The 26,976-nt window shown below is 40.1% G+C and overlaps 1 protein-coding gene across 2 annotated transcripts in view; it reads right to left on the bottom strand.

The window, feature by feature from the left end:
• The window catches only part of CFAP54 (cilia and flagella associated protein 54), a 301,918-nt gene that overhangs the window by 10,972 nt on the left and 263,970 nt on the right, over positions 1–26,976 (bottom strand). For both annotated transcript variants that reach the window (XM_047868490.1, XM_047868491.1), the window contains exons 65-67: positions 24,583–24,692; positions 20,568–20,709; positions 10,805–10,879 (exon numbers count right to left, since the gene is read on the bottom strand). In XM_047868490.1, coding sequence (XP_047724446.1) covers positions 10,805–10,879; positions 20,568–20,709; positions 24,583–24,692 — 327 coding nt within the window. The remainder of the gene's footprint in view (positions 1–10,804; positions 10,880–20,567; positions 20,710–24,582; positions 24,693–26,976) is intronic.

Genomic DNA, 26,976 nt, shown 5'->3' with positions numbered 1-26,976 from the left:
CAGCTCTCTGGGGGATTACACCGAGTGAAAAAAATGACACCCCCGAAGGTTACATACTGTATGGTTCCTTTTATACAACATTCTTAAAATGACAAGATTGTAGAAACGGAGACCAGATTAGTAATTGTCAGAAATTAGGGACAGTGGTGGGGGGGTAGGAAGTGAGGTATCTATCAGAGGACAAGAGGGGTCCTTGTAGTGACAAAATTGTTCTGTATCCTGACTATTAATGTCAGCATCCTGGTGGTGATATTGCACTACGGTTTTGAAAGATGTTACCACTGGGAAAACGCTGGCTAAAAGGTACACAGGATCTCTCTATATTGTCTCTTATAATTGCAAGTGAATCTATAATTATCTCAAAATAAAAAGTTTAATTAAAAAAGGATGGAAAAATAATATGAATAATACATTTATTAAATGTCTAATTACTCTGTTGAAAATTAGCAAATATTTAGGTAGGCCAAAAGCCACTAATGAGGGTAGTTTCTAATGGTCAAGTAACCCGAGCCTCATTTCACATTATTTAAGGCTGGAAAAGATAAAGACGAGCACAGGGTACTGAATACTTACCAACGGCATTACACTGACACTATACCAAATGTGTTGCGTGCTTTTCTAATGTGATTCTCCATGAGGAGAATGTACAGACCAGGAACTGAAGCACACAGATATAAAGTAACTTGAAGGGGCGCCTGGGTGGCGCAGTCGGTTAAGCGTCGGACTTCAGCCAGGTCACGATCTCGCGGTCCGTGGGTTCGAGCCCCGCATCGGGCTCTGGGCTGATGGCCCAGAACCTGGAGCCTGCTTCCGATTCTGTGTCTCCCTCTCTCTCTGCCCCTCCCCCGTTCATGCTCTGTCTCTCTCTGTCCCAAAAATAAATAAAAAACGTTGAAAAAAAAAATTTAAAGTAACTTGCTCACAGCCATACATACAGTCAATAGACGGTGGAACCAAGAATTAAGTCATGTTTTTATCCGCTGACACACTGCTTCTGAGATCTTCAGCAGACTGCAACAGGTGGGTGACTTGTCCACAAGGGTTCACTCTTCCTACCATACCATGTTCTCACAGGTGGTTCAGAAAAGAACATAAAGGTGTTAGCTGCCTGAGATGTAGGCAGAATGAGAGCAAAACTCTCGAATGGCTAGTGTCCAAAGTATTGACAAGGGAAATGGGTAAATTTACACCTGCTCCTTCTTCGCGGATTTATTTTAATATAAAGAACATTTGTGCGGGGCGCCTGGGTGGCGCAGTCAGTTAAGGGTCCGACCTCAGCCAGGTCAAGATCTCGCGGTCCGTGAGTTCGAGCCCCGCGTCAGGCTCTGGGCTGATGGCTCGGAGCCTGGAGCCTGTTTCCGATTCTGTGTCTCCCTCTCTCTCTGCCCCTCCCCCGTTCATGCTCTGTCTCTCTCTGTCCCAAAAATAAATAAAACGTTGAAAAGAAAAAAAAAAAAAAAAACAACATTTGTGCAGAGAATTTCCAAAGCTTGCCAACTGACTCAGCTATATGAGGCAAAGGTCAATACCCTCCTGACATGAAAAGATAATCCCATTGTTAAGGGCACAGTTTATTAATCAAGACAAAACCATTTAGCAAAATGAATGAAGTAAATGAAACTAAATGTTTAACTCAGTTTTCAGCACATTGAAAAGCAATAGACAGATTTGCTAATGGGACCCCTGCCTTTCACCTCCTTCGAAGTTCTCCAGAATGACTAAACTTCAGGAAGCCGTCCCTTTGGTTCTGAACTGCTCTTCTATCCTGAATGAAGCCGGGCTTGCTCGATGCAGCAATCTACACACTTCTTGCCACTTAGATGGTAAACACACAATATCAGGTTCGAGATTATATTTTGGTTTAAATTATATCCAAGTATCATTATACCAGCAAATTGCGCGTCTAACAAGAGTAGGACCAGCACTTTGAGCACAGATAGCACAAAGGCTCTCGGTTCCATGATGAGCGAGAGCATATTTCACCTTGACACTATTGCTGGCAAATCTCTGAGAGATGAGCATTTTGAAAATGCTATAAACAGCTTAGCCTTTTCTTAGCATTTTGAAGAGCACATTAATAGCCTGGCCTTTTCTTAAGGGCTTTCTTTTTCCCTTAGCCAAATTTGACAGCTAGAAGTGAACAGTGAGAGGATGGAATCAAAGTCAGGGCTGTGTTTTAAAAGCAGTGTGGAACTGATGTCATCTGGCATTGTCTTCAAAGAATATAAGAATATTAAGTGGATGTCTCATGAACTTAAACACAAAGGAGACTCTTCACTTGAGGACAGAATGATAATGTCTCACAGAAGAAAGATGTAATTCTAGATGCCCATAAAATCTATTCAGACAGCTTTTGGCTGGTAAGAAAAAAAAAAAAGAAGAAAAAGAAAGAAAAAGAAAAGAAAAGAAAAGAAAAGGAAAGGAAAGAAAATCTGCAACTCTCAACTTAACCAATTATAATATTAGTAAAATTAAATTTTAAATACTTAGTAAACACCTACCCTAGAATATGTGAAACCTTAAGCCCAATGCTGTAAGCGACATTTTAAAGAGAGTATTGTTATTGCCACCATTTGGAAAGTTATGCTAAAAAGAAACCAAGAGGCACACGGTAATGTAATAAAATTAGCTGAAGGAAATTAAATAGCTTAGCATCACCCTCTAGGATTTAACAGCCTAAAAAATGGGAAGTAGAGGCTCTCCCACATAAATTGGGACTATATAACCCCACCTACGATCCAGAAAAACCTCCCAGATCACTTCAAAGGCTGCTCTGAGAACCCACCTAGGTTATCCTCGGTATAAACACACTCAGCAACTTCAGGACAGTTACTGAGCATCTTTGGGGAGAGTTGCTGACTAATTTTAAAAATTGCCTAAGTGAGTTGCCAGGAGCGGCCTCTGCTCAGAGTAGGAAGAGGCCCACAAATTGGGAGAGCTTTACTGGATGTCGTGGCAGATTGCATTTTCCTAAAATGGTTGCAACAATAGCTCCCGACCCACATGCCCTTCTTATAATTTGATATTAACACTCCTCCCACCAGGAGGTGGAATCTGTGTCCAATCTTGGATCTGGGTGGATTTGGGACTCGCAGGGAAAAGCCATTATGTAACTTTAAAAGCTAGGGCATAAACAGTGATAGAGCTTCTGCCTGATTCTTTTGGAAGGCTCGTTCTTGAAACCCAGACACTACACTGCGCGGAGGCCCAACCGGGCACACTGAGGTCACGTGTCATGTTCCGGCCCACAGTCCAATCTGCGTTCCCAGCCCCATAGTCAACAGCCAGCGTCAAGCACCAGACCAAACTCGCCTTTGAGCCTTCAGGGATCCCAGCCCTCGGAATCTGAATCATCCCCAACCTTCAGGTCTATCCAGCCGATGCCCCGGGTATCATGGAGCGGAGACCAATTGTCCTGTTAGGTCCTTTGCAAACATGTGACCGGCATTTTAGTGAAATGGTGGTCGTTTTATGTCACTAAGTTTGGGGTGCTTTGTTATAGAACAACAGTAACTGGAACAATGAAAATGGGAAATGTATGTGGTTAAAAGTGATGCATGCAGCCATTCCTAGCACCGGAATTACCGCAGCTTCCCTTTCAGCCTCTCTTTCAGGGATGTACTCAGAGGTTTCATCTCAGGCATGTTGCCGTTCCACTAGAGCTGCTCCCCTACTTACAGGGGAGCAAGGGAACTAACTGCAAGGGAACTCAGATAGCTCTTTGATGATGATAACAATGTTTTGTTTAGGATTGTGCCTGGCACTGTTCTGTGAGTTTACATGGATTGACTCATCGAATCCACACAACAAACCTATGAGGTAAGTACTATTTTTATTGTCATTTTACAAATAGGGAAACTGAAGCCTTGAGGTTAAACAACTTTCCCAAGTTTACACAACTAGCAAATATCAAAGCTGGGCTGGGATTTGGAACCAGGCAGCTGCGCTCACAAGCAAGCCTGTGCACAAGCCACCGCGTGCACCACTTGCCAAACGCTGACTCTAACTCTCCCTCGATCCAGCCCCTCCCTGTGAAAGGCCAAGAGCACCCAAATTGAAAAAGTGGGATACTGCTGGCTTCAGTGTCATGATAATGGTCCGGGCACAGGCTCTGGAGTCTGCCGGTCTTGGCTGGGACAGTTACCAGCTGTGGTGACTTTGGGCAGGTCTTTTAAGCTCTGTTACCTCTTCCTTTCTCCTCCCCCTTTTATGCAAAACAATCATCCATTTTAAAGCCACAGCTGTTGTCTTCATTAGGCATTAGCCTTACTCCTTTCTAGACTGTCAGCCTCTTTGGGACAAGGACTTTGTCTTTCTCACTTCTGACTGCTCCAGCGGAGCCAGCATGGTGCCATGTACTCAGCTGCAGCTTGTAACTGAGTTGACTTTAAAAAAAAAAAACAAAAAAACTATTGTCTTTATTTTTGTATCCAGGGCTTTTGGGATTTGTTCTGTTCTTTCCATCCCCATGAACAAAGCCATAAAATCATGCTCTTACCACTGAGTCTGCTGCCAAAATGAGGACTTGGGTTTACTGCCTCTTCTTTCAATGGTCTTCCTAATCAGAGGAAAAGGCTTTCACAGGCACCCTTGATCATGTTTATATCTACCTAAGGATTCTCTACTGCCTTCCGATCATTTTCCAAAGTAATTAAAACTCCTAACCATGGGCCACAGGAGCTTCTACTAACTTGATTTCTTATAGGGAACTATTGAACCCTTCTCAAAAGACACCACAGGGAATTTCTCACCTTCAGAATTATGCCAGGATAATACCAGAATATTAACTGATATTATTACTGAGGGAGGGGTGTCTGGCCCCCAGGCCTCCGTTTTACCCTGTACTGTAATTACTTCTGTATTTGTCTGTTTCTCCTGCTAAACTGAAGGCAGGGACTCTGGTTTTTACTTTTGTATCCCAAAGTCTAGCCCAACGTCTGGCACAGAGAAAGCACTTGACAAATGTCTACTATTCAAATGCATGGAGTTGATGAGCTCAGAGTCACTGATAATGTCCAGATTGCAACCCAGGGGGATCTCTGGAAGATGTATCAAGAACATTCATTGATTTAACAAAGCATTTATTGAACACCTTCATGAGAACCAGCATTGGGCAAGGCAGTGAGAATAGAAATGTAATAAGATCCAATCTTATTATATAAGACCCAATCTGCTCTAGTAGGGGAGACAAATATGGAAGCACATCATTAGAACTTATTTTGGTAAAAACTAAGCACAGAGATCTAAACCATGGGTTTGAGAGACAGTGATCACAAGAAGGCAGTCTGAGTTAGGTTAACATATTACATGTGTTATTTCCCATTTACCACGATAACCCAGAAAAAGATAAGATGCTAGCTAGCATTGTGGAATGATCCTCCAGCTGATGGCCAGGGCCATGAAATCATAAGGGGTCATATGGTATAGGTGGCCACATGATAGAATCAATACCCTCAGACATAAAATGAAAGATGCTAATGACTAAACTAAGAGAGGTTAATATATCTGACTCTGTGTCTCCCTCTACCTATTCTTCTGCCCTCCCTATACTTCTTACCCAAACCTGCCTAAAGATAATGATCATTTTAGTGGCCACCATGTGGTTGATGTCAATATCTAATCATAAACATTAAAAAATGATCATTTTAAGAATCAGAAATAAGAGACCATGTGTACACTAAATTCAACTGTGTGAAAAGGAAGTCACATGATGTACATAAATAATGCAGTGGAAGTCATTAGAACTTAACTGTCATTAAGGATTTTTTTTACACTAAATTCAAGCTACATTTAAGAAAACATATTGCATTATTAAACTATTTTATGTGCAGCTGGGGCTTGAGAAACAATGGCAGACATCAGGCCATCCTGGTGCTTTCTCAGAGTAGAAGGAAGGAGTTTCGGGATCTATTATGAGGTAAATTCATGGCTGCCGCAATCCACCAAGCCTCTGGCATGCGGTCAGCTGCCTCGCTAGTACTCTTCTCTTGTCTTGACCGCCGTTGGCATTTTCCACTCCATGTCCAGGAAGGCAAGGGTGGCTAGAAAAAACCCACAAGCAAAGATGCCTGGTTCTCTAACGAACGTATGACTTCTAAATCTCAGCGTGGCCTTCAATCCTCTTGTCCTTGGTCAGCTTCCTCGCTCCTCACACCCAATGACTGTGAACGCTCGAGACCTTCATCTTTCCCTTGGAGACCAGACACTCAGCCTCCTGCCCACCCTACAGGAGGTAAACTCGCCTCCACTTCAAGGAGAGTGTGAAAACCTCCGGGTGTGAACTGCCCCAGTTTCTCCCACCCTTTGCTTACATACTTACTCACACTCCCTCTCACCTAATCTGCCACCTCAAGACCTAGAGAAAGAGGAGTCTTACCTCTGTTCCCAGTCAGTTCTCTCACTTGTGCTGTCAAGGTCTTTATGTTCCCACCCTCTCCCCGAAGGCCCCGCCTCCATCATTTGTCCTTTTCTCTTCTAGAAAGGCAGGCTCCACCCCTGCTAGCTCTCTCCTCTCATCGCAGCCTGTCTCCTACCCCTCCAGACTTCTCACCCAAACCTTCCTGAAGATTCATGTACTGGTGCAACTTTCACTCTCTCACATCTCACTCCTCAATTCCCTGTAGCATATGCTCCCTATTCTAATGAAACATTTTCTGGGTGTAGTTTAGCAAAACATGCAGTTCCTGGATTTAAGCAGAACTGTATTTGACTCCTGCCTCCTCCACTTACAAGGTACAGGATCCTGAACATGCTGCTTAATTTCTTCATTTCTAATGTGGGGATAATAATAGTAACCAACTTCACAGAGTTCTTGTAATATTCAATGACATACTGTATGTAAAACACCGGACAGTGACTGCACAGGCCATGTGCTCGATAAAACTTGTTGCTAGTAGTAGCATTTGCATTTTAATGATGATTATCATTATTATTCGCCAGGCACTATGCTAGGTCTAGCTAGAAATCCCGAACTAAAAGAACTCCTACCAAATTATGCAGCCAAGAAAAACTAATTTCCAGTCTTCTCATACAATGTGTCTTATCTCTCTCGGCTTAGGATCACCTTTTCCACCTTCAAACCAGGATCTGCTCCTAGGAATTTCCTTCCATACTGATTCTGTATGACTCTGGTCAGTTCTGTACACACACACACACACACACACACACAAACATGCACACACACATGATAAATTTATCTGTATCATGTGAACCAACAGGAAAATATTTGATTTAGCCAAACCCAGGAACTTTAACCTGTGCTGCTTTTGCAGCAACAGAAGTAACCACACCATGCTCTGAGGGCAGTTGGAACTCAATAATTACTGATGAGCAGACAGTTGTATATAATGATTTAGTCCTCCCCTTGGTCAGTCACAGCAAGGACAGAAAGCATATTTTTAGCATCATGTTTGAGTCTTACCTGACAACTTGGAAACTGCAATAATTTGAACCTATGTAGGCAAGGGAAGGATCGCTTTGTTGTTGATACACCAGAAATGAAAACTAACAGTCATTTATATCCTGTGATTACTCGCTAAGAAGGTTGGCATGGAGCACTCGTTTCTTTTCTCCATGTTCTTGCTATTCTGTGTTTTTGTCACAGGCTGTGCGTGGCAATATTTGTTTTAATCGGGAAGACGCAGTACAGGCGAAGGCGACTGTAATACGTATGTTCAGTAAGGAACCGAATTGCACAGCAGACTCTCATCTCAGTGACAAAAATGGCTTCACTAAGGCATGTAATTTTCTTTGTCTAACAATTTGGTTTTAGGAACAAGCTCTGACACTCCCATGCCCCACCTCCCCCAGGCACTACTAGGTAAGGCTGGCTTTCAATGAAGGTATTAGCATGGGGTTCAATTGGGGGCCCCTTCTCCTGGACTGGTGGACCCTTTCACTGTGGGGACCTCAAGTCAGGATCCTGCAGGCTGACCTAATGCCTCCAGGGTTCAATAGTGGTTTACATCCCAGACAAAGAAAATGGTTCCTGGTTCTTTCCTTCTCTCTCTCTTTCTCTCTCTCTCTCTCTCTCTCTCTCTTTTTAAAAGATTTTTCTTAATTAATCTCTACATCCAATGTGGGGCTCAAACTTACAACCCCGAGATCAAGAGGCGCAGGCTGCACTGACTGAGCCAGCCAGTAATCTTTAACACGATTACTCTCCCTTTCTATCAATATTTCAGAACAAATTTGCATCCTAAACATCTGTTTGAAATTAGTTGACTCAGGGATGAAGAATTCATACATGGAAAGCACGACCATGGTAGGGATGAAAATGATGATGACACCTAAAGAGCTAATAATTACTAACATTTATTTATGTGAAGCTCTATTTCTGATACTTAACATATATGATTTCCTTTAGTTCTCACGGCTGTGAAGGGTTGGCATTATTACCCCCGCTTCAAGTATGAGAACACTGAGGCTTAGAGAGGCTAAATAACTTGTCTAGGGTCACACAACTAATAACACTCAAGGCTAGGATTCCAACCCAGGTCGGTCAGACGCTAAGGCCCGTTAATGCAATAAATCATGTATCTTAAATAACAGCTCTTTTTTCTGTGACCTGTTTTCAACCACAGTTTGCACAAAATTAGGTTAAACTTGATTTTTATTATAATGTCTCTCATGGTAAATCTATGTATTTCTGTAATACATAATTAGGTTCCCGTTAAAAAAATGGGAAAAGGACATGAATGGCCAAATGAAAAAAAAATTAAGGCAAATGTTAAATTTCAGATACTTAAAACTTAGGGGAATTTAATTTAAGAAACAGTAACCAAGCAATACACTGTACTAAGCACTGTAAGTATTCAAAAATTAAGATAGTACTGCTCCTGCTCTAAGAAGCTGATGATCTAGTGGGAGGAACACAGTGTAGGTCTTACCTCAAATGGCATCTCCTAAGAGAGGTCTTCCCAGACCACCTTACCTAACCTGTCGCCCATTCCCGGTTACTTTCTATCACAGGGGTTAGCAAATTTTTTTTTCTGGAAAGGGCCAGAAAATAAATAATTTAGGCTTTGTGTGCCATATGGTTTCTGTCAAAACCACCCAACTCTGCCGCTGTAGCTCATAGCAGCTATAGATCATAAACAAACAAATGACCATGCTGTATGCCAATAAAACTTTATTTATGAAACAGGCAGTGGGCCAGATATAACTCACAGGCTGTAGTTTGCTGACCCTACTCTAACATATCACTCTTTCTTTCTTTCATAACACTTAAAAAATCTGAAATTACCCTGCTTTTTGATCTATTACTATTATTTTCTCTTTCCCTCCACAAATATGTCAGCTCCAAGACAGTGAGGTCCTTGCTGCTTGTTCACAGCTGGCTCTCCAAGACCTAGAACGGGGTTCCTGACACATAGACAGTTCACTCTAAATATTGTTGATAGACTAAATGAGTGAGTACTATTTTACAAAAGGAGAAACACTGACTGCCAACAAACATATAAACTATATTTGACCATATTATTAATAAATATAAAATAATTGAAAATGTCTTTTTTTTTTACTTATCATACCTAGAATGGCTAGAAAAAGAGAAGGAGGAAGACAAGAAAGAGGGGGAAGGGGAAGCGAGAGGGCTAGAAAGAGGAAGAGGGCATGTGTAGATGAATGTGTGGTAAATTGGCCCCCTCAATTACTGCTGATGAGAGAGAGTATATATCCAGAAGAATCAAAAGCAGGGCCTCAAACAGATACTTGCACATCCATGTTTATAACAGCATTATTTACAGCAGCCAAAAGATAGAAACAACTCAAATGACCATCCACAAGAGAATGGATAAACAAATGTGGTACATCCACAGAATGGAATATTATTCAGCCTTAAAAAGGGATGAAATACCGATACATGCTACAACAAGGATGAACTTTGAAAACACTGCTAAAAGGAATAAGCCAGCCACAAAGGAGCAATATTGTATGATTCCATGTAGATAAGGTATCTAGAACAGGCAAGTAGTAGACTGGAAGTAGAAAGTAGAACAGAGATTATCAGGAGCTCAGGGGAGAGAGAATGAGGAGTTATTATTTAATGGGTACAACATGTCTGCAATGATGAAAATTTCTGGAGATGGATTGGCTGCAGAGCATTATGAATGTACTTAATGCCACTGAAGGGTATACTTAGAAATGGCTAAAAGTGTAAATTTTATATTATATATATCCTACTATAATAAAAAAGTACGTATACTTTTTTACTCCAAAATCTTGCTCCTAAAGAAGTAATTCTGAGGAGACAATACAGAAGGGTGAAATATGCATATACAAGAATCCACCAACCTCAAGATCCACGAATAAAAATCTAGTTGTATAAATAGAGCCTGACAACAAATACACAAAAGAAACTTTTATGCAGGCATTAAACATGACAAAGTAGACTTTTCACCTAAAAATATCTCCATAGCATTATTGTTAAATGAGAAAAAAAAACAAGCTACAAATACATGTACAGCATAATCCCATTGATGTAAAAATTCTAAAGTTTCTCTCTACATGGAAAACACTTGAGATATCTTTGAGAATGCCCATAGTTGGTTAGTCTCTGAATAGTACATTTGAAATTATTTTAAAATTATCTTCTTCATAATTCTCTGTACTTGATTTTTTAACAAAGAGTATTTTTAACCAAAATAACATGCTATTATAAACTCATGTTTATCACTTTTTCACATTAATTAAGGAGGGTTAGGCCCTTGATACTTTTCATAATAGCTGTTTTCTATATTTCTGTTTCTATAGCAACAATAATACTTGCGAGAGAATCAGATACATTTTTACAAAAGATACGTACCTCAGACAATGGTGTTGTATCTCTATCAGTCAAAAATAGATTTATTATTTCAGAGCAACATTCAATAATCATGTTCTAGAAATAAGAAGACAATATAGTGAGGTTGAACTTACTGGTAAACTACTGTATTTTAGTTATAAACTATTTATTCCATTTGTCTTTTTTTTTTTTTTTTTTTGCCTCATCGCCTAACCCTAATTCCCCAGGAGAAAACTTACAGAGACTCAGAGATCACAATTCCTTAAATAATTAAGGTTATTTAAAAAGATACAGGATGATCACAGCAGATAAGACTTAATTATGAACAATACATGACTTCATTGTTAAAATTCATATGTTACAGAAGAATAACAAGTGAGGTAATTCACACCGAATTAAGTTTTGGAAAATCACTTTTCTTCTGAGAAGAGAACCCTGAGATGAAGAGATTCAGACCCCAGAGAGGGATTTTAATCAAAGAAGAATAGCCGAGAATTGAGAAAAAAAAAATGGAAAAAGTGAATGAAAAGGAAGCAAGAGTTAATATCGTACGTTGTCCATTTTTGATGACACTGCCACAGCCCCTACTGTATGGACACAGCCATGTTCATGTGTGGGCATCTGATCTACCCATAAGCAGTGGTGAATCAATCAGATTCTCTAGCATTTCATGTAAGGAAGGGTAAGAGAAGAGAGTTACAGTCAGTACTGACTATATGAGCTGAAGGTCCTGATACGAACTCGGAAAAGGCAGCCATTGGACTAGACGTACGATGTGTAAGAGAAGGAAAAAGAAAAAAGAAAAGATGAGTAAGAGAAGGGAACAGGATGAGTGAGAACTTACACCCCACCCTACGAGTAAGTGCAGGCTTGGCTCCCGACTCACCAGTTCCATTTTCTGTGAGGCCCATTGTGTTTGGTTTCCAGTCCTTATGTATGAGCTTACTTATACGCTGCCACATACTGCCTCCCCCCACACCTACTTTACTTGAGCTAGTGTAAGTAGCCTTTCTTTACAAGGCCGTGGGAGATAAACTATGCCTACTTTGTGATGTGGCCAGCATCCAGCAACAATTCACTTTTATGGGAGCTTTAATAGATAAATGTATCAGCATTCAGAAATATGGAAATGATAAAGTTCCATTAATTTTTATTTTTTAAATAATTTTTTAATGTTTAATTATTTTCCAGAGAGAGAGAGACAGAGCACTGGCAGGGGAGGGGCAGAGAGAGACAGAGACACAGAATCTGAAGCAGCCTCCAGGCTCCAAGCTGTCAGCACAGAGCCCATTGCAGGGCTCAAACCCACGGACCATGAGATCATGACCTGAGTCGAAGTCAGACACATGACTGACTGAGCCATCCAGGCGCCCCACATTAATTTTTAAATTATGACTGACCAGTGATGATTAAAACCTTAAAATAAAGAAGCAATTCACAGCCCTAAGTCATATTACATTTAAGTTTTAATAAATGCATGAACATAGAAAAGATCAAATTCCAGAGTTCCAAAGCTATAGTTAATTGAATACAACTTAACAAATATATTCGAGATGCTGTGGAGCACAAAGATGAAGAAACAGACCCTATCCTCACAAAGTGTACAGTGGCTGAGAAGAATAGATTCGTACACATCTAAATAAAATACCAAGTAGAATGTGGTCAGAGCATGGATAGGAATAGGTTACAGGAACCTAGGGGTGGGGGAGAGAGGAATTATAAGGAACCGAGAAGACTTCCTGGAGGGAAGGTCATGAGAACTGAGCCTTAAATGAGTAATAGGATTTCACAGAGAATGGAGACAAGGACATTCCAGGAGAAGGAAGGCATGTAAGCAACAGAACAGTGGATATTCAAGGAACATAAACATATGATATGGTCTTTACTACGGGTGTGTATAGGAAGCATGGCAGTATGAGTGAGGAGAAATAAGGCTGGAGAGGTGCACTTATAATAGGACATGTAAAAGTTACGAATTTGAATTTTACTGCATAGGAAATCGAGAGGCACCGGACTAAGGAAACAATGATCCAATTGCATTAAAAAGATAATTCTGGCTATATTTTAAAGGTGAACTAGACTGAGAAGAGACAAGAGAAAGAGAAATTAGCCAGGAGGTTACTCAAACTGTTTGGATAGGAAGTGATCATGGCTAGAAGTGGGCCAGCTTCAATGGGACCAAAAAAGATGGAGGGCAAGTAGGATACTAGCACTGATCGGGGAATACTGCTTTCCTGTGAGGAACCTCCCAGGTTCTTCGTCCACTTTAAGACCGAGGGGATACTCCTTTGTCTCCACACTTACACTTCTCATATTTATCTAATTTCTATATTTTTAATTGAGTTTTCAGGACTGGTTAAAATACATTTCCTTCCTATAGGAAAGGTTTCAATAACAGCCATGATGGGTTACTGTCATGATTTCATCAAGAGCTATCAAGCAAAATGAGACTGTGTACGTCATTAATCATTTCACATAACAGATGAAGACAGCAATATTACCTGATAAATGCCTTCCACTACCTGTCTCAACATTTATCAAACAGAAATTTCACCTCAACAACATCCTATTTCTTTGGCATTATTTGCAGTAAATCACATAAACACATAGAAAATTGGCTGATTGGATATCAGGTTGTGGGAGGCCTCACACGACCTTTCTACTACAGAAGTGAAACCTCGAGCTCATCAGCCCAGGCAGAAAGCTGCCAGAGGTGTGTGGGTGTGTGGTTGGCAGGGGGCTGGAAGGGCACAGAGTGACTCTTGTTCAATCTTTGCCATTTCTCCCTTAAAAAGGAGCATCTATTGATTCTATGGAGAATGGTTTACTGAGTTACTTCAAAAATAACCATGCCAACTCTGACTTAGTTGAAATCCTCATCTTCTTTCACCTACTGTATGGAAAAAACTTCCTAAATTGTTTTCCATCCTCCAAACTCTTGGTTCCCTCATCCCTCCTTCACATGCCACCAGTTTATGTCAGCCAATCACAGAGTGGATCATGAGATGCCCTTCCAGGTGCTGCCCCTCCCCCTAACCCCCACACCCAGCCCTGCCTTTTCATGGCCCTCCCCTACAGAACAAAGTTCACTCGCCATTTATTCATTCAGCACCTACCGTATGCAGCCTAAGTGTCATGAACTGGTAATGAACAAGACAGAAAGAGAGCCCTTAAGGAGCCAATGGATGGTCTAGTGGGAAGAAAAGGAGAGACAGACTCTTACAGCACCATGTGGTGAATCAGAGAGGAGGAGTCACTTAATTCCACCCACCTCTTCAGCCGCATCTCCCACTACATTCACCCTGTTCTCCCATCACAACAGACATCTCATCGTCCCTTGAATGTAACATTCGCTCCCATGACTTCACACCCCTTCTCTTGCTGTATCCTCAGTCTGCTATGAGTGTCCTCCACAGGTCTTCAACTAGAAGCTCCCCAAGCAAGTACTGGAGAGGCACTATGTGTCAGGCACTGGGCTAAATATCAGAGATAAGATGATGAACAAAACCTCCAGCAAAGGAAGTCACAGTAAAGAGAGATGAAGAGACACATAAACAGATAACCTTCAAAACAATGCAGTAAGAGTACAGGGTGTTTGGGGGTATTTTGTTGGAAGATTGCATGCAGATGTCAGAGAGATACTAAAGAACATGACAATTGGGGAAAAGAAGGTTTAAAAGAAGTTTTGCCTTGTGTTATGAAAGAATTCCCTCTTGAATGTTCTTATGAGAGACTCCATAAAGATTTAGATTATTTTCAATGGTTTTGAACAGCAGATTGATGTTTCTTAGAATGACACATTTTGCTAAAAGAGGACCACCCAATGGCTAGGTTCATTATGAATGACATCTGGGTACCTACGTCCATACTCATACAATGATTAATCTCCTCCATGACAAAGACCTAATTGTACTGATTTCTGCATGTCCTTATCTCCTCCCCAAGCCTGGAAAAATTTTGCATATAATATTTCCTCGAAAAGAATTTGTGAATTGAGGCTAATGTTCAATTTCATTTTGTTCTTTGTTTTCATAGTACTTTGATATTTGGGATATGTTGACTGTATACTAATTTTAATTGCCTTGTACAATCCAGGCATCCCATAAATGTTTGCTGAACTAACCTTAGGTGAATTGGTAAGCATATTTTAGGCTCTTCATATCAGTATGCTATCACTCCAAGTAAGATGTATTTCTCTTAAAATCAGGATCGTGTGCATTTTTCATATGCCTTAAAGTCCCTGGTAAGCTCTGAAGACACCCCTAAAGCTATGAATGACAGGTTAAAATAACTCAGTCATTCTAAGCCAGCTTTGTTCATTTTAGAAGGATGTACATGGTTTTCAAGCCAGAAGTGATTAGAACACCTGTTCTGTGGCCCTCTCGATACATCTTAAATTAATATCTGTGTTCTGAATTTCTTAGCTTATTCCAGACCATAGGCTTTGGTGGGGGGGGGGGGGGAGGAAGTGGTAAAAAAGGGAAAGGAACAAGAAAGAGAGTAAGATTCATTATCCCCCATATCAACCAACGGTACATTTTCTGGTACCTTCTATTTAATAACCCACCAAAAATCTATACTTTGATAGAAATAAATATAATAGATTATAGAGGTTATAAAATCCTTTCCAATTCCAGACCAGAATCGATCTCTTCAAGTGTCCTAGTTAACTTCTAATTAGTGCCAAGTGAAGGTTGTCATGACAACAAACTGGCAGATTTAGTCAATGGGATTTGTTAGAACACAGAATATAGCTGCCTTTTTTTTTAAGTGCCAGTTAGCATACTGGAAAAAAAAGAAAAGAAAACTTTATATGTTCCTTCTTTTTCTCAACTTTTCAAGTGTTCTGAACTAATCTGTTTGCCAGTTCATCTAAACAGATATTAGTTTGTCTTCCATTTGATGACATTCTCTTATATAGAGAACCAACAGAACTGAAACCTATTTAAAAATGCCCTCCTTAAAGCTGAAGAAACATTTTCTAAGTTAAGGAACAAGACAAACTCAAAGATACACAGAACATCATTACTGAAAGTAGTCTGTTTTACTCAAGGACTGATCCACTGACATATACCATTCTAGTCAGGACAAGAAAGCAAGTCACAAACTCTGGTTAAAGAGACTCTGGATTCCTCCCTCTGCTTACATTCAAATGCTCTCTCTTATCCCCAATTATTTGGTATTTTCTTATATTCATAGTCAACCTCTTTACTGAGATGCCAGGCTCATTGTAATAAATTTGATTCCCACATCAGACCCCACGGAAATTCTGGTGACTCACCTTCCAACCAAGGGCTGTGGCTCTCCATCTCAGAGCACTATTTTAGTGAGATGATCAGTTTTAGAGATGAGAGGAACATCAGTCCCAGATAAGGGTAAGTGACTGACCCTAGGTAGTAAAACTGAGTAGCAGAGCACAACCTAGACTTCGTGCTCTTATGGATGCTCACCCTCCTGCCTCAGCCAATAGAAGTTGCAAAGATGAATGGGTTTAGGAGAAAATAATCATTTTTCATATATGAATTATATGGAAGTGGACTCAGGGACAATTTCAGCAAAGAATATTCTAGACTATGGCTCAAAGACAGCCATCTGATATGTTTGGACTATGACCAAAAAACTAAGTGACCAAATTAAGTGATCTACAAAAGAAGTGCAAAAATGACACGAGAGTGGAGTTCTTCCTGAAAACAGACATAATATGAAAAAAAATACATATGTTAGAAGAGATGCTCCACATCACTCATCATCAGGGAAATACAAATCAAAACCACAATGAGATACTACTTCACACCTGTCAGAATAGCTAACATTAACAACACAGGAAACAACAGGTGTTGGCTTGGATACAGAGAAAAGGGAACCCTCTTGCCCCATTGGTGGGAATTCAAACTGGTGCAGCCACTATGGAAAACAGTATGGAGGTTCCTCAAAAAGCTAAAAATAGAACTACTCCACAACCCAACAATTTCACTACTAGGTATTTATCCAAAGGATACAAAAATACTGATTTGAAAAGGCACATTTACCCCGAAGTTTATAGCATCATTATCAACAATAGCCAAATTATGAAGAGCCCAAATGGTCATCAACTAATTAATGGATAAAGAAGAGGTGATATATATTAGTGGAATATTACTCAGCCATCAAAAAGAATGAAATCTTGCCATTTGCAAAGCCATGGATGGAGCTAGAGTGTATTATGTGAAGCGAAATAAGTTGGTCAGAGAAAGACAAATACCATATGATTTCACTCACATGTGGAATTTAAGAAACAAAACATGAACATAGGGGCAGGGGGAAAAAAAGAGAGGGGGGCAAACCATGAGAGACTGAACTATAGAGAACAAACTGTGGGTTGCTGGAGGGGAGGTGGGGGGACGGGCTAAATAGGTGATGGCTGTTAAAGAGGGCACTTGTTATGAGCACTGGATGTTATATGTAAGTGATGAATCAAAGTGATAAAAATTCTACACTATATGTTAACCAACTAGAATTTAAATGAAAACTTGAAACAAAGAAAATATGTATGTTATATTATTATTTTATAATATATGTAATCTCATGGGTTTGAGATATCTGATCTATTAGATTTATTATAAGCGCTCAGTATATAGGTAATATCAAGAAACATCTGGTAATTAATATCGTAACCTACAAAGACACTGAAAAGACTTTGGGATGTGCAACCCAAAATCTAAGACATCAGTTCTATGATAAATCCGGGCACAGAGCAGAGGAAAGGCAAGTGTGGAAAAGTGGCATTTTGCAAAGGCTAACTGTTCTTGATGAATCCTCTTACAGCTGGGCTTGTTGCTTTCGCAATAATGAAAAATGGATTCACTCACTCTACTGGTAAATTCAGACTGAAAATGCCAACAGGTATACTCTGAGAATCAGGAGAGTCCTCAAATTTTACACGTTCACATGAGTGCATAGATGAGGAAATAAAGAGCTAAACCTACACCTGAAACTAACATAACATGTATGTCAACTAGACTTCAATAAAAAAGGGGAAAAAAGGTTAGAATGGCAAAAAAAAAAAAAGAAAAGAAAAAATAGAAATAGGACAAAAAGAGGTATACCAATACTTTTCTTTAAGAATTAAAAATGTTTTGGGGCGCCTGGGTGGCTCAGTCGGTTAAGCGGCCGACTTCGGCTCAGGTCATGATCTCGCAGTCCGTGAGTTCGAGCCCCACATCAGTCTCTGTGCTGACAGCTCAGAGCCTGGAGCCTGCTTCAGATTCTGTGTCTCCCTCTCTGACCCTCCCCCGTTCATGCTCTGTCTCTCTCTGTCTCAAAAATAAATAAACGTTAAAAAAAATTTAAAAAAAAAGAATTAAAAATGTTTTGGGGTGCCTGCGTGGCTCAGTCGGTTAAGAGTCTGCCTTTGGCTCAGGTCATGATCTCATAGTTTGTGAGTTTGAGCCCGGTGATGGGCTCTATGCTGACAGCTCAGAGCCTGAAACCTGCTTCAGATTCTCTCTCTCTCTCTCTCTCTCTCTCTCTGCCCCTCCCACTCCCCTGCTTCCATTGTGTGTGTCTCTCTCTCAAAAAAAAAAAAAAACACTAAAAATTTTAAAAAAGAATTAAAAATGTTTTGTTATTGTGATTGAATATTAAACTAGCAAAAAGTGATTTAAGGAATGAGATACAGCAGATCAAAAATGAAGAAAAGATCCTAAAAACTTACAGAGAGGAGAAACAGAGCTGGGCCTCAACTGGCTGGGAATTCAACCAGGAAAGCAGCAAAAGGAGGCACCAGATTTAGAGGTATGCCGTAGGCATTGGGGGCAAACAGTCCTCAACTAGAGCAGAAAGATGGGAGCTTTCAAGAAGAAAAAGAGGAACTGGGATATTATTTGATAAGCATGAACAACTGGGTGAAAATCTATGGATGAACATATGAAAATTCTGATGTAATGATCAGAAGAAAGTTAAAGAAAAAAATACAAGAAAAATCAAAGCTTATACAAGAAAAGAAAATAACCATAGTACACTCTTTGACTTGGCTGTGAACATTGTTTCCAGGGGCATGATAATGTAAATACTGAATAGTGACTTAACCAAAATCTGTGATATGACAATACTTGGGAAAAGGAGAAAGGAGAAGTTGGGGAGAAGTATAAGTGAATTAAACCCTTATATACCACAACAAAATCAATAGATATTATCTCAAGTTGATACATAAAAGAAAAAAGAATAATTATTTGTAGCTAATAGCTCTATTCATCAATAATTCTGGTTTTCCTTCTTCCAAGCCTGTAGGATGTGACTTCTTTGGTCAATGAAATATTAGTGGAAGTTATATGACAGAAACCTTAAGAGCCAATGTGCAATTTGCCCCATTTCTTCCCTCCTGCTACTGTGACTGGTGATATTTCACGTGATGGATGTGCTACCAGCCTAGATGCAGGCCTGAGGGGACATGGAACAGGGCCCCAGTTAAGGCACTTGGATTTGAAGGCCGTTTGCTGCCTCATTTTTCATGACTGCTACTACATATTGTTATACACGTGGAAGTAAATAACAAGAGAAACAGCTGAAAGAGATGAAAATGGTTGCCTCTGCAAAGCAGGACTGCAGAGTGAGAAGAGGTTGGGTAGGAGATTGTCCCTTTTCGCTAAGTCTTGTAGAGCTGTCTGACTTTTAAAATGGCCAAAATAACTACAGAATCTATAACTCAAGAAAGTGGATTAATGTGCAAATGGAAATTCAAAGGACAAGTGATTAGGGAAGAACAAATATGTTCCTGCTCCTCTCATTTCCATAGAGCGTAAGGAAATGCCACTCCACTCCTAGAGGAGGAACACTTCTGGCTTCATTCAGACTTGAAACTAATTTACTGCCAGGAAGGTGGAGTGACTTAACTGATTAGTAAGTTTGGGAAAAGCAAAAGAACATGCTGGGCTCAGCCTCTTCTGGGCAATCTTTGTTTATATTTTTGGAGGCACCCTGCCTACAAGACTGCTGGTCTCTGCTCCTCCCTGCAGTGAGCCTGGCAGGGGCAGAAGGGCACTGGGGAATCCTATGGTTACACAGGTGTAACTAGGTGGGCAAGTCTGGCTCATTCAGGGGTGAGATACTACTAAGCTCATTTGGTCACAGTCCTAAAGCAATGTTCGACAATCAATCAGCTTTCTCAGTTAATGACGCTGAGATTTTGATTTCCACTATCCATCTGCTATATCCCATTCCTCAATGGGCTCAGAACTCAGGAAGGGTAGAAGAGAAGTGACCCTCAATGACCCTCTTCTGCAGACACATACATCAATCATCACAAAAACCACCCAACTGTGTGATCAAATTAATAATACACCATTAAGATAATGTCTTTTTTGTTGTTCAAAAAATACATATATGCATAGAGAAAGTCTGAAAGATACTTTTCTTCACACATTTCTTGAATAATAAAAATGTTGAAACAGTAGACTTAAGAATAAAGAGTAAAAGAATAATGTAAAGTTACAGAGCATTGTTTCTTGGGATTCACAGTGGTATCTGAATGATTTCTCTAGATTGCCTCTGCTTTCTTTCACCATCACATTCTTATAATTGGTATGTTTAGAAAAGCTTTGAAGGAAGCACTACGTATGTGTCCAAAAAAGTTGGATTATATTTGATACTCTAAATAGAGAAATGGAGAACAGAAGAACCACAAAGTTCAAGATTAGTGATATAGTTGTGCTTTGATGAAGTAAAAAAAAAATCACTTAAATAATTATATAAAATAACATCTATGCTACAACAGCAATGCAATTTTCCATTATTTTTAATAACTTACTTCCATTTCCTTATCAACTGATTTCTCTTCCATTTCTTGCATTTCGGATACATTTTCATCTGAAGTAATTTCAGGAGTTGTTGGCAATGATATTTCAGCTATTTGCGTAAGATTAGATAGTTTCTCATGAATTGAAATAACCCTAAAAATAACAGATGCACATGTATTTTACTTGAAAAGCTAAGAAAGGCATTCGTTTATTCCCAGAATCAGTAATATGTGTAAAGTAAGTCCTCAGGTATTTAACACTGGGGTTTCTGGCATTCCCAAACATCATTCATTCAATAATTCCTTCATTCAAGAAACATGAGCAAAGAGAAACAATTCTAACCCGTATAATATTTATGACCTAGTTATATACTCTGAGAGATTTAAAATGACAAACTGGCAAAGGCACAATGACAGAAATGCACACATCCAAAATACTGCTTAAGATGAAAAAAAAGAAAATGAACATTTACGCAAGCAAAGAAAGTCCGGGCAATAACAAAAGGTTTGCTCCTATGTAAATCTTAATGCTGTGCCATGACTGCCCTGCTGACCTGAAGGTAAGAATTATGGCAAGTTAGCAATGGCTTGCAAAGGCCAATCAATGAGCCCATCCATAACAATGAAGTATATTGTGCAGGGAGGGGTGAAAGGGCAGGGAGCAGGATCAAGAAAGAAGGAAAAGCAAAAGCCAAGGAGGAAGGCACAGGACACAGCGGCAATTATGCTGAAGACAGAAAGCTTCTGGGGCCACAGGCCAGTGAACAGTGGATACTCTGAAGGCAGAGGTAAATGGGTGAGTGGAGTCAGGAGAAGGAAAAGCATTTGAAGCAGCTGAAGGAGGCAAACAGCCACCTGTGTGGCCTTCGGTGAGTCTATGCTATGGGATACAGCACATATATGCATGCGTGTGTGTGCGTCAGTGTGGGTGTCTCCATCCAAGGAAGGAGGGAAACTTTTATGAGAAAGAAGTAAATTATCCATTAAGTCAAACTGACATCAAAAACATACACAGGAATGTCAATTCTCCAATGTTCCACAGGGTCCTTATCTGCAGCATGGTATAATACTCGATGACCATGATAGAAGGTGAAAAAGTACCTTTAATTATACATAAGAGGATCTGAAATTATATAGTGTGTTTAAGAAACTCTTTTATAAAAAAAGGACAATGGTTAAAATGTAAAGATCTGTTATTAAAAGTTCACTTGGAAGACATCCATTAAAAAAAAAAAAGGGTCATCTCCAAGAATGGCGGGAAGGCTGCCTGATGCACTGGAGAGAGAACAGGTAGGACTCAAAGGACCTGGGAGAAGCATGCTGGGTTCCAACACACATCAGCCATGAGACCCTGCACAAGCCACCTAACCTCTCTGACCCTGACATTCCTCCTACTGCAAGACTGGAATAATAAAACCTGCTTCATCTACTTCACAGCATTTTGTACCGATGAAATGACATAACTATGTACATTCCTAACCATGAGAAGCCACATGAGAGAAAGATGATATTCTAACACACTGTTCTTCATTCTAATACCCAAGAAAGAATTCTTATAATTCCCGTTTCTCTTTCAAAAATAATGTAGCTTCCCCTTCTAATACATGGAATTGCAGGAAGGATAAACTGTTCTTTGATGTTTGGGTTTCAGATTGTCAGTGAATGTCCAGAGCTGTACTATCTGTTTCAAAAACAAATGTCTTGGTCTAACTCTGTAAAAAGCAGGCTGGGGGTGGGGGGGGGGGGGGAGAGGGGGTGGCTGGGCCCCTGATCAAGGAGCAGCATCAGAGGACCTAGCATCTCAGGTTCATCTCATGACCCCATTTGCCCAACATCTTGCCCATACACATCTTGACCTCCCCGTCCGTGTCAATGCTCAGTCCAGCTTTTGAATTCCCACATTGGCCCACAACCATCCATCATCTCATCCAGGCTAGACCAGCTCCCCACAGCCTCTGCTCTCATTTACTGACTCATGGGCACTCTCTCTCCCCCAGGCTGCCAGGGCCTGGAAGCAGGACCCGGGCAGAAGTAGAAATGTGGATGGCAGGAGACTTGAAGGCAGAGACAGCAGTCAGGGAACTGGATCTTGGTTAGAAGAACATAATTAGATAGAACTACACAGAAACATTTATGCGTGTGTATTGAGAACACTATCTTTTCTTTTGTTGCTATAGAAAAATGCCAAGAATTAAAATGTTTTTCCTTGTAAGTACTTAATTTGGAGATTAGGACGTGAAATGAACAATTCAAGAGGACTGCCCAATTTGAAGGCTATTCTGGTTCCTTCTCTGGCTTATTTTTTTCTGACCCCTTGTATTCTTACTTTGCCTTCTGAAAGATGGTCAACAAGAGCAACTCCCCACATACCTATCCTACCCTGGCCCTCCTAAGAATACAAGCAATGCCAGCCTAGGTGAGGGAAATGGGCAGCTTTCAACTGTGTCCCTAAGGGACAGGTTAGATGAGATTGTGCCAGGCACCCTCCTCTGTGCTGGCCAGGTTCATGTCCCTAACCTGAGTAAACCTACCACTGATCATAAACACATTCAAATTACAAACTTTTTGGAATAAAAAAGAATTCTGTCAGTTTGATTTCATTCCACTCTGCAGAAATTATCATCATTTTCATCATGTGATTCTAAAAAAATATCTTGCCATATTTATGTACACAAAGCAAGTATATAATTTCATAACTTTGTTGCTTAGCTGTGCTGGTATATGTCCTGTGCCTAGATTTTCTGCCAGTTCAAAAAAAAAAAAAGGGAAAAAGGGAAAAAAGAAAATTGGCTGAATAATTGACAATATGCCAGCTCTTGAAACATCTCTTGTTTTATTCTCTTTTATGGCAAGGCCAAGAAGTCCTTCAAAATGAAAATCTTGGAGCATGAACAAGGCTCTTCAGGGAAGAACCAGGTCTCTGTTCGCTAAGCACTTACTAGGTGCCTAACAGGGCAAAGAGCTGACACTGACAGACACAGGGGTTAGTAACAAGACTTGACATTTGCCCAGTGCTTTCGGCCTTTCAGAAGATATGCATACGTTGTCTGTCTTGATCTTAACAACCCTGAAAGGCAGGCAGAGTAGATATTCTTTCCATTTTACAACTGAGGCGATGGAGTTGAGGTCACAAGGACGGTGAACAATGGAATCAAAACTAAATTAACTAAGCAATGAAAAAAATTAAAAACCAACTAGGAATTTGGTAAAGTGAAACAGGAGAAGAGAGAAACCAGGCATGAGCAAAAGTTAGAGACATGCCCTGTTTGATGGAGAGAAAGGAAAACAACCTGGATGAAGCAGAGGCTTTCGATGTGGGGAACAATGTAAAATAGGGAAGGGTGGGACAATGGAGGGCGTGGAGTTTGTCCATAATTTTGCAACCCAATACGGAGCCACATGTTACTTTTTAAATATGCCCCAAATCAGGGGTGCCTGGGTGGCTCAGTCGATTAAGTAGCCAACTTCGGCTCAGGTCATGGTCTCAAGGCTTGTGAGTTCGAGCCCTGCACCAGGCTCTATGCTGACAGTTCAGAGCCTGGAGCCTGCTTCAGATTCTGTGTCTCCCTCTCTCTCTGTCCCTTCCCCTCTCATGCTCTGTCTCTCTTTCAAAAATAAATAAGCATTAAAAAAATGTTTAAATATGCCCCAAATTATAGGCAAAATATAATATATATCCTTGTATTCTCTAAAATCTTTATGAAGTGTCAGGAAGTGTTTCTCCACAACCCTAAGTACTATTATTCTTATTCCTACTTCATTGATGGGGTGACTGAAGCACAGACAGGTTAAGTAACAAGCTCAAGTTTGCAAAGTGAATAAGGGGCACGATTGGCATTTGACCCAAAGCAGGCTGGATTCAGAGTTCATACTCTTAACCACTGCAATATCATACTCCTCTAATTAAAAGGAAGATCTTCTAAAAATGTCTTCTAAAAGTTCTCCTGTGACTTACCTTGAATATTACTAAAACAGTCTGTTCTAAGGAAAATATTAGCAGAGTTGTAGGAAATCCATCATTACTTGCCTGTTCAGTGGAACCCAGAAAGAGCCAACATAGACATCGCTAGAAGTGCTATTAGGCACAGCATCTGAAATATTCTGGGGCCTCATGTTATATGCATACAACAATAAAACCTATAAGAAAATTAAAACATGAATGAAATGTGACATTAAAATTACACGTTGCCTCAAAATGATATCATTAAATGTTTTAAGTTTTTCTTTGAAAGAGAAAACAATTGTGTTTCAACTCACTTTAAAGAGGACTGATTTGAGCAAGAATTGTACAAAGTTTATGAGGTGAAAAGAAATGCCATTTGATAATAATATTATATTATTTTTGAAGAGTGCCATTTCTTACTGCAATTATTAAGTTTAAATCTCAACCTGAGAAGGTTGGAAATGTGTACCTGGTGAATATCCAACCTCGTTTCTCGTTGCTTCTCAATATGCGCCTTTCTCATCAGTGGTCATAGCTGCTTCTGTGCATCACTTGTGCTGCTCCCTTACTCTTCTGTTTATTCAACCTACACACAACTTTCTGGTCCCCACCTCTAACATGGAACTTCTCCTAATGACTCATACTCTGGTAATCTCCCTGCGGTTTGAATTTTGACAATCCTTAAAGTTAATTCCTTATATTGTAGCACTTATTTATGGTCCAATTCACAGAATTTGAGATTCATAGAACCTTAGAGAGGATCTGGTCTAAGTCCCTCCTTTTAGATATGAGAATGCTGAGGCCCAGAGCTGCCAGTCAAAACCAACTAATTAAGTACATGCATTTATCTCTGTTTCTTTGATAATCAAACTAAAATAAGAGTACAGGGATTTTTTAGAAAGGCGTAAATCCACAAAGACAGACAAAAAGGAGGTAAGCAGACAAGAGATGTTAGCAACACGTTGAAGGACAGAAATTGCTGAGAAGAGTGTTGGGGGACTCAGAAAAGAGGAAAGGCTGTGTCCTAACTGCCTTCAGAGGGGTTGCCAACAACAAACATGACTGAGAACCCAGAAAGGCTTGGGAGCTGGAGATGTTCCTCCCTCTTATCCCTTCCCTGAGCCCATGCCACCAGGAGATTTCCCTACTTCCCTTGCCTCCTCTCTGGCCAAACTTCCTTTCATTTTCCTCTCTGATGAGGTTAAATCAGAGCTCTATTGTCAGGGACATTAGGTACAGGGCTGAGATGCAGAACTGAAAACATGGGAATTAAGTGGAAGTCTGTGTTCTGAACAAGAGACATCCCCTACCCCACTGCAGCCCCTGCTCGGGATGTAGGAAACCAGACAGAAGTTGAAAAGGATCCTCTTTGAGGAAACTGACCAGACAAAGAGAAAAGACCTACAGATACTGATATTTCAGCATCCTGCAATGAAACTGCTGGCTCCTGCAGTTACCCTACAATGAGGCCTATAAATCAATAAGTCTGACCTGATACACCCTGTAGCACCTTCACAAATGAATGGATAGCTAAGGGTCACTAGACATGAAACGAAAGGTAGAGACCAAAACTAACATAAGAAAGGAACTTGAAGAATCAGATATAAGACAGAGAGCAGAAGAGAACTTCAATGAAACCATAATTGATATCTTAAGAGAGAATAAAGACAATATTTTATCTGTGAATCAAGAACGCAGTGCTGTTAAAAATGAACAAAGAACAAGAAAGAGCTCTTAAGAACTAAAAAAATATATGATCACAACTAAATATCAACAAAGGTTTGAAATATAAAATTGAAGATATCTCCCCAAAAGTAAACCTAAATTTTAAAACATAGGTAATATGGGAGAAAAGATGAGAAAAATACTCAATCTAATAAATTCAGTATCTGAATAATAATTCCAGAAGGTACAGAGATAATCAAAGGGAGGAAATTATCAAAGAAAATAATTCTTCTTGCACTAAAGAATATGCTGAAAGATTGAAAGGGGCACAGTGGATGACAGACCCGCATGGTTCATCATGGAATTTCAGCACACAGGGCATGGAAAGAAGATCCCCAGAGCTTCCACAGGAAAAAGAAAAAGAAAGAACTAGGCATTAGAATGGGACCATACTTAACAGCAATGCAGGATTGCCAGAAACAATGGGGCAATGTCTCCCACGTTTTGAGAGAAAATAATTTTCAACGTAGAGTTTTATGCCTAGAAAATGATGACGTCAGCATACAATGATGACTTTGTGTTGGACATTCAAGGTTTTCTTATATCCTGTGTAAGTACAGGGTCAATCTGTTGCAAGTGGTTAACATCTCAGGGGACTATAGTACTATTGTTGGCCCTTGGCCAAAGCTGACTGAAATGTACCACCCAGTGACTAATGCAGTCCTGTTCTTGATTCTGAAACACACCAATGGGGCAGCCTGTGCCATCGTGTCAGCATTTTCTTGTAGATATGTACATATTGATGATTTGCAT

Source organism: Prionailurus viverrinus, chromosome B4, assembly GCF_022837055.1.
Source record: "Prionailurus viverrinus isolate Anna chromosome B4, UM_Priviv_1.0, whole genome shotgun sequence".
NCBI lineage: Eukaryota > Metazoa > Chordata > Mammalia > Carnivora > Felidae > Prionailurus > Prionailurus viverrinus.
Note: the sequence above shows the minus strand (reverse complement) of the source record. Positions and strands in the feature narration are given on the sequence as shown.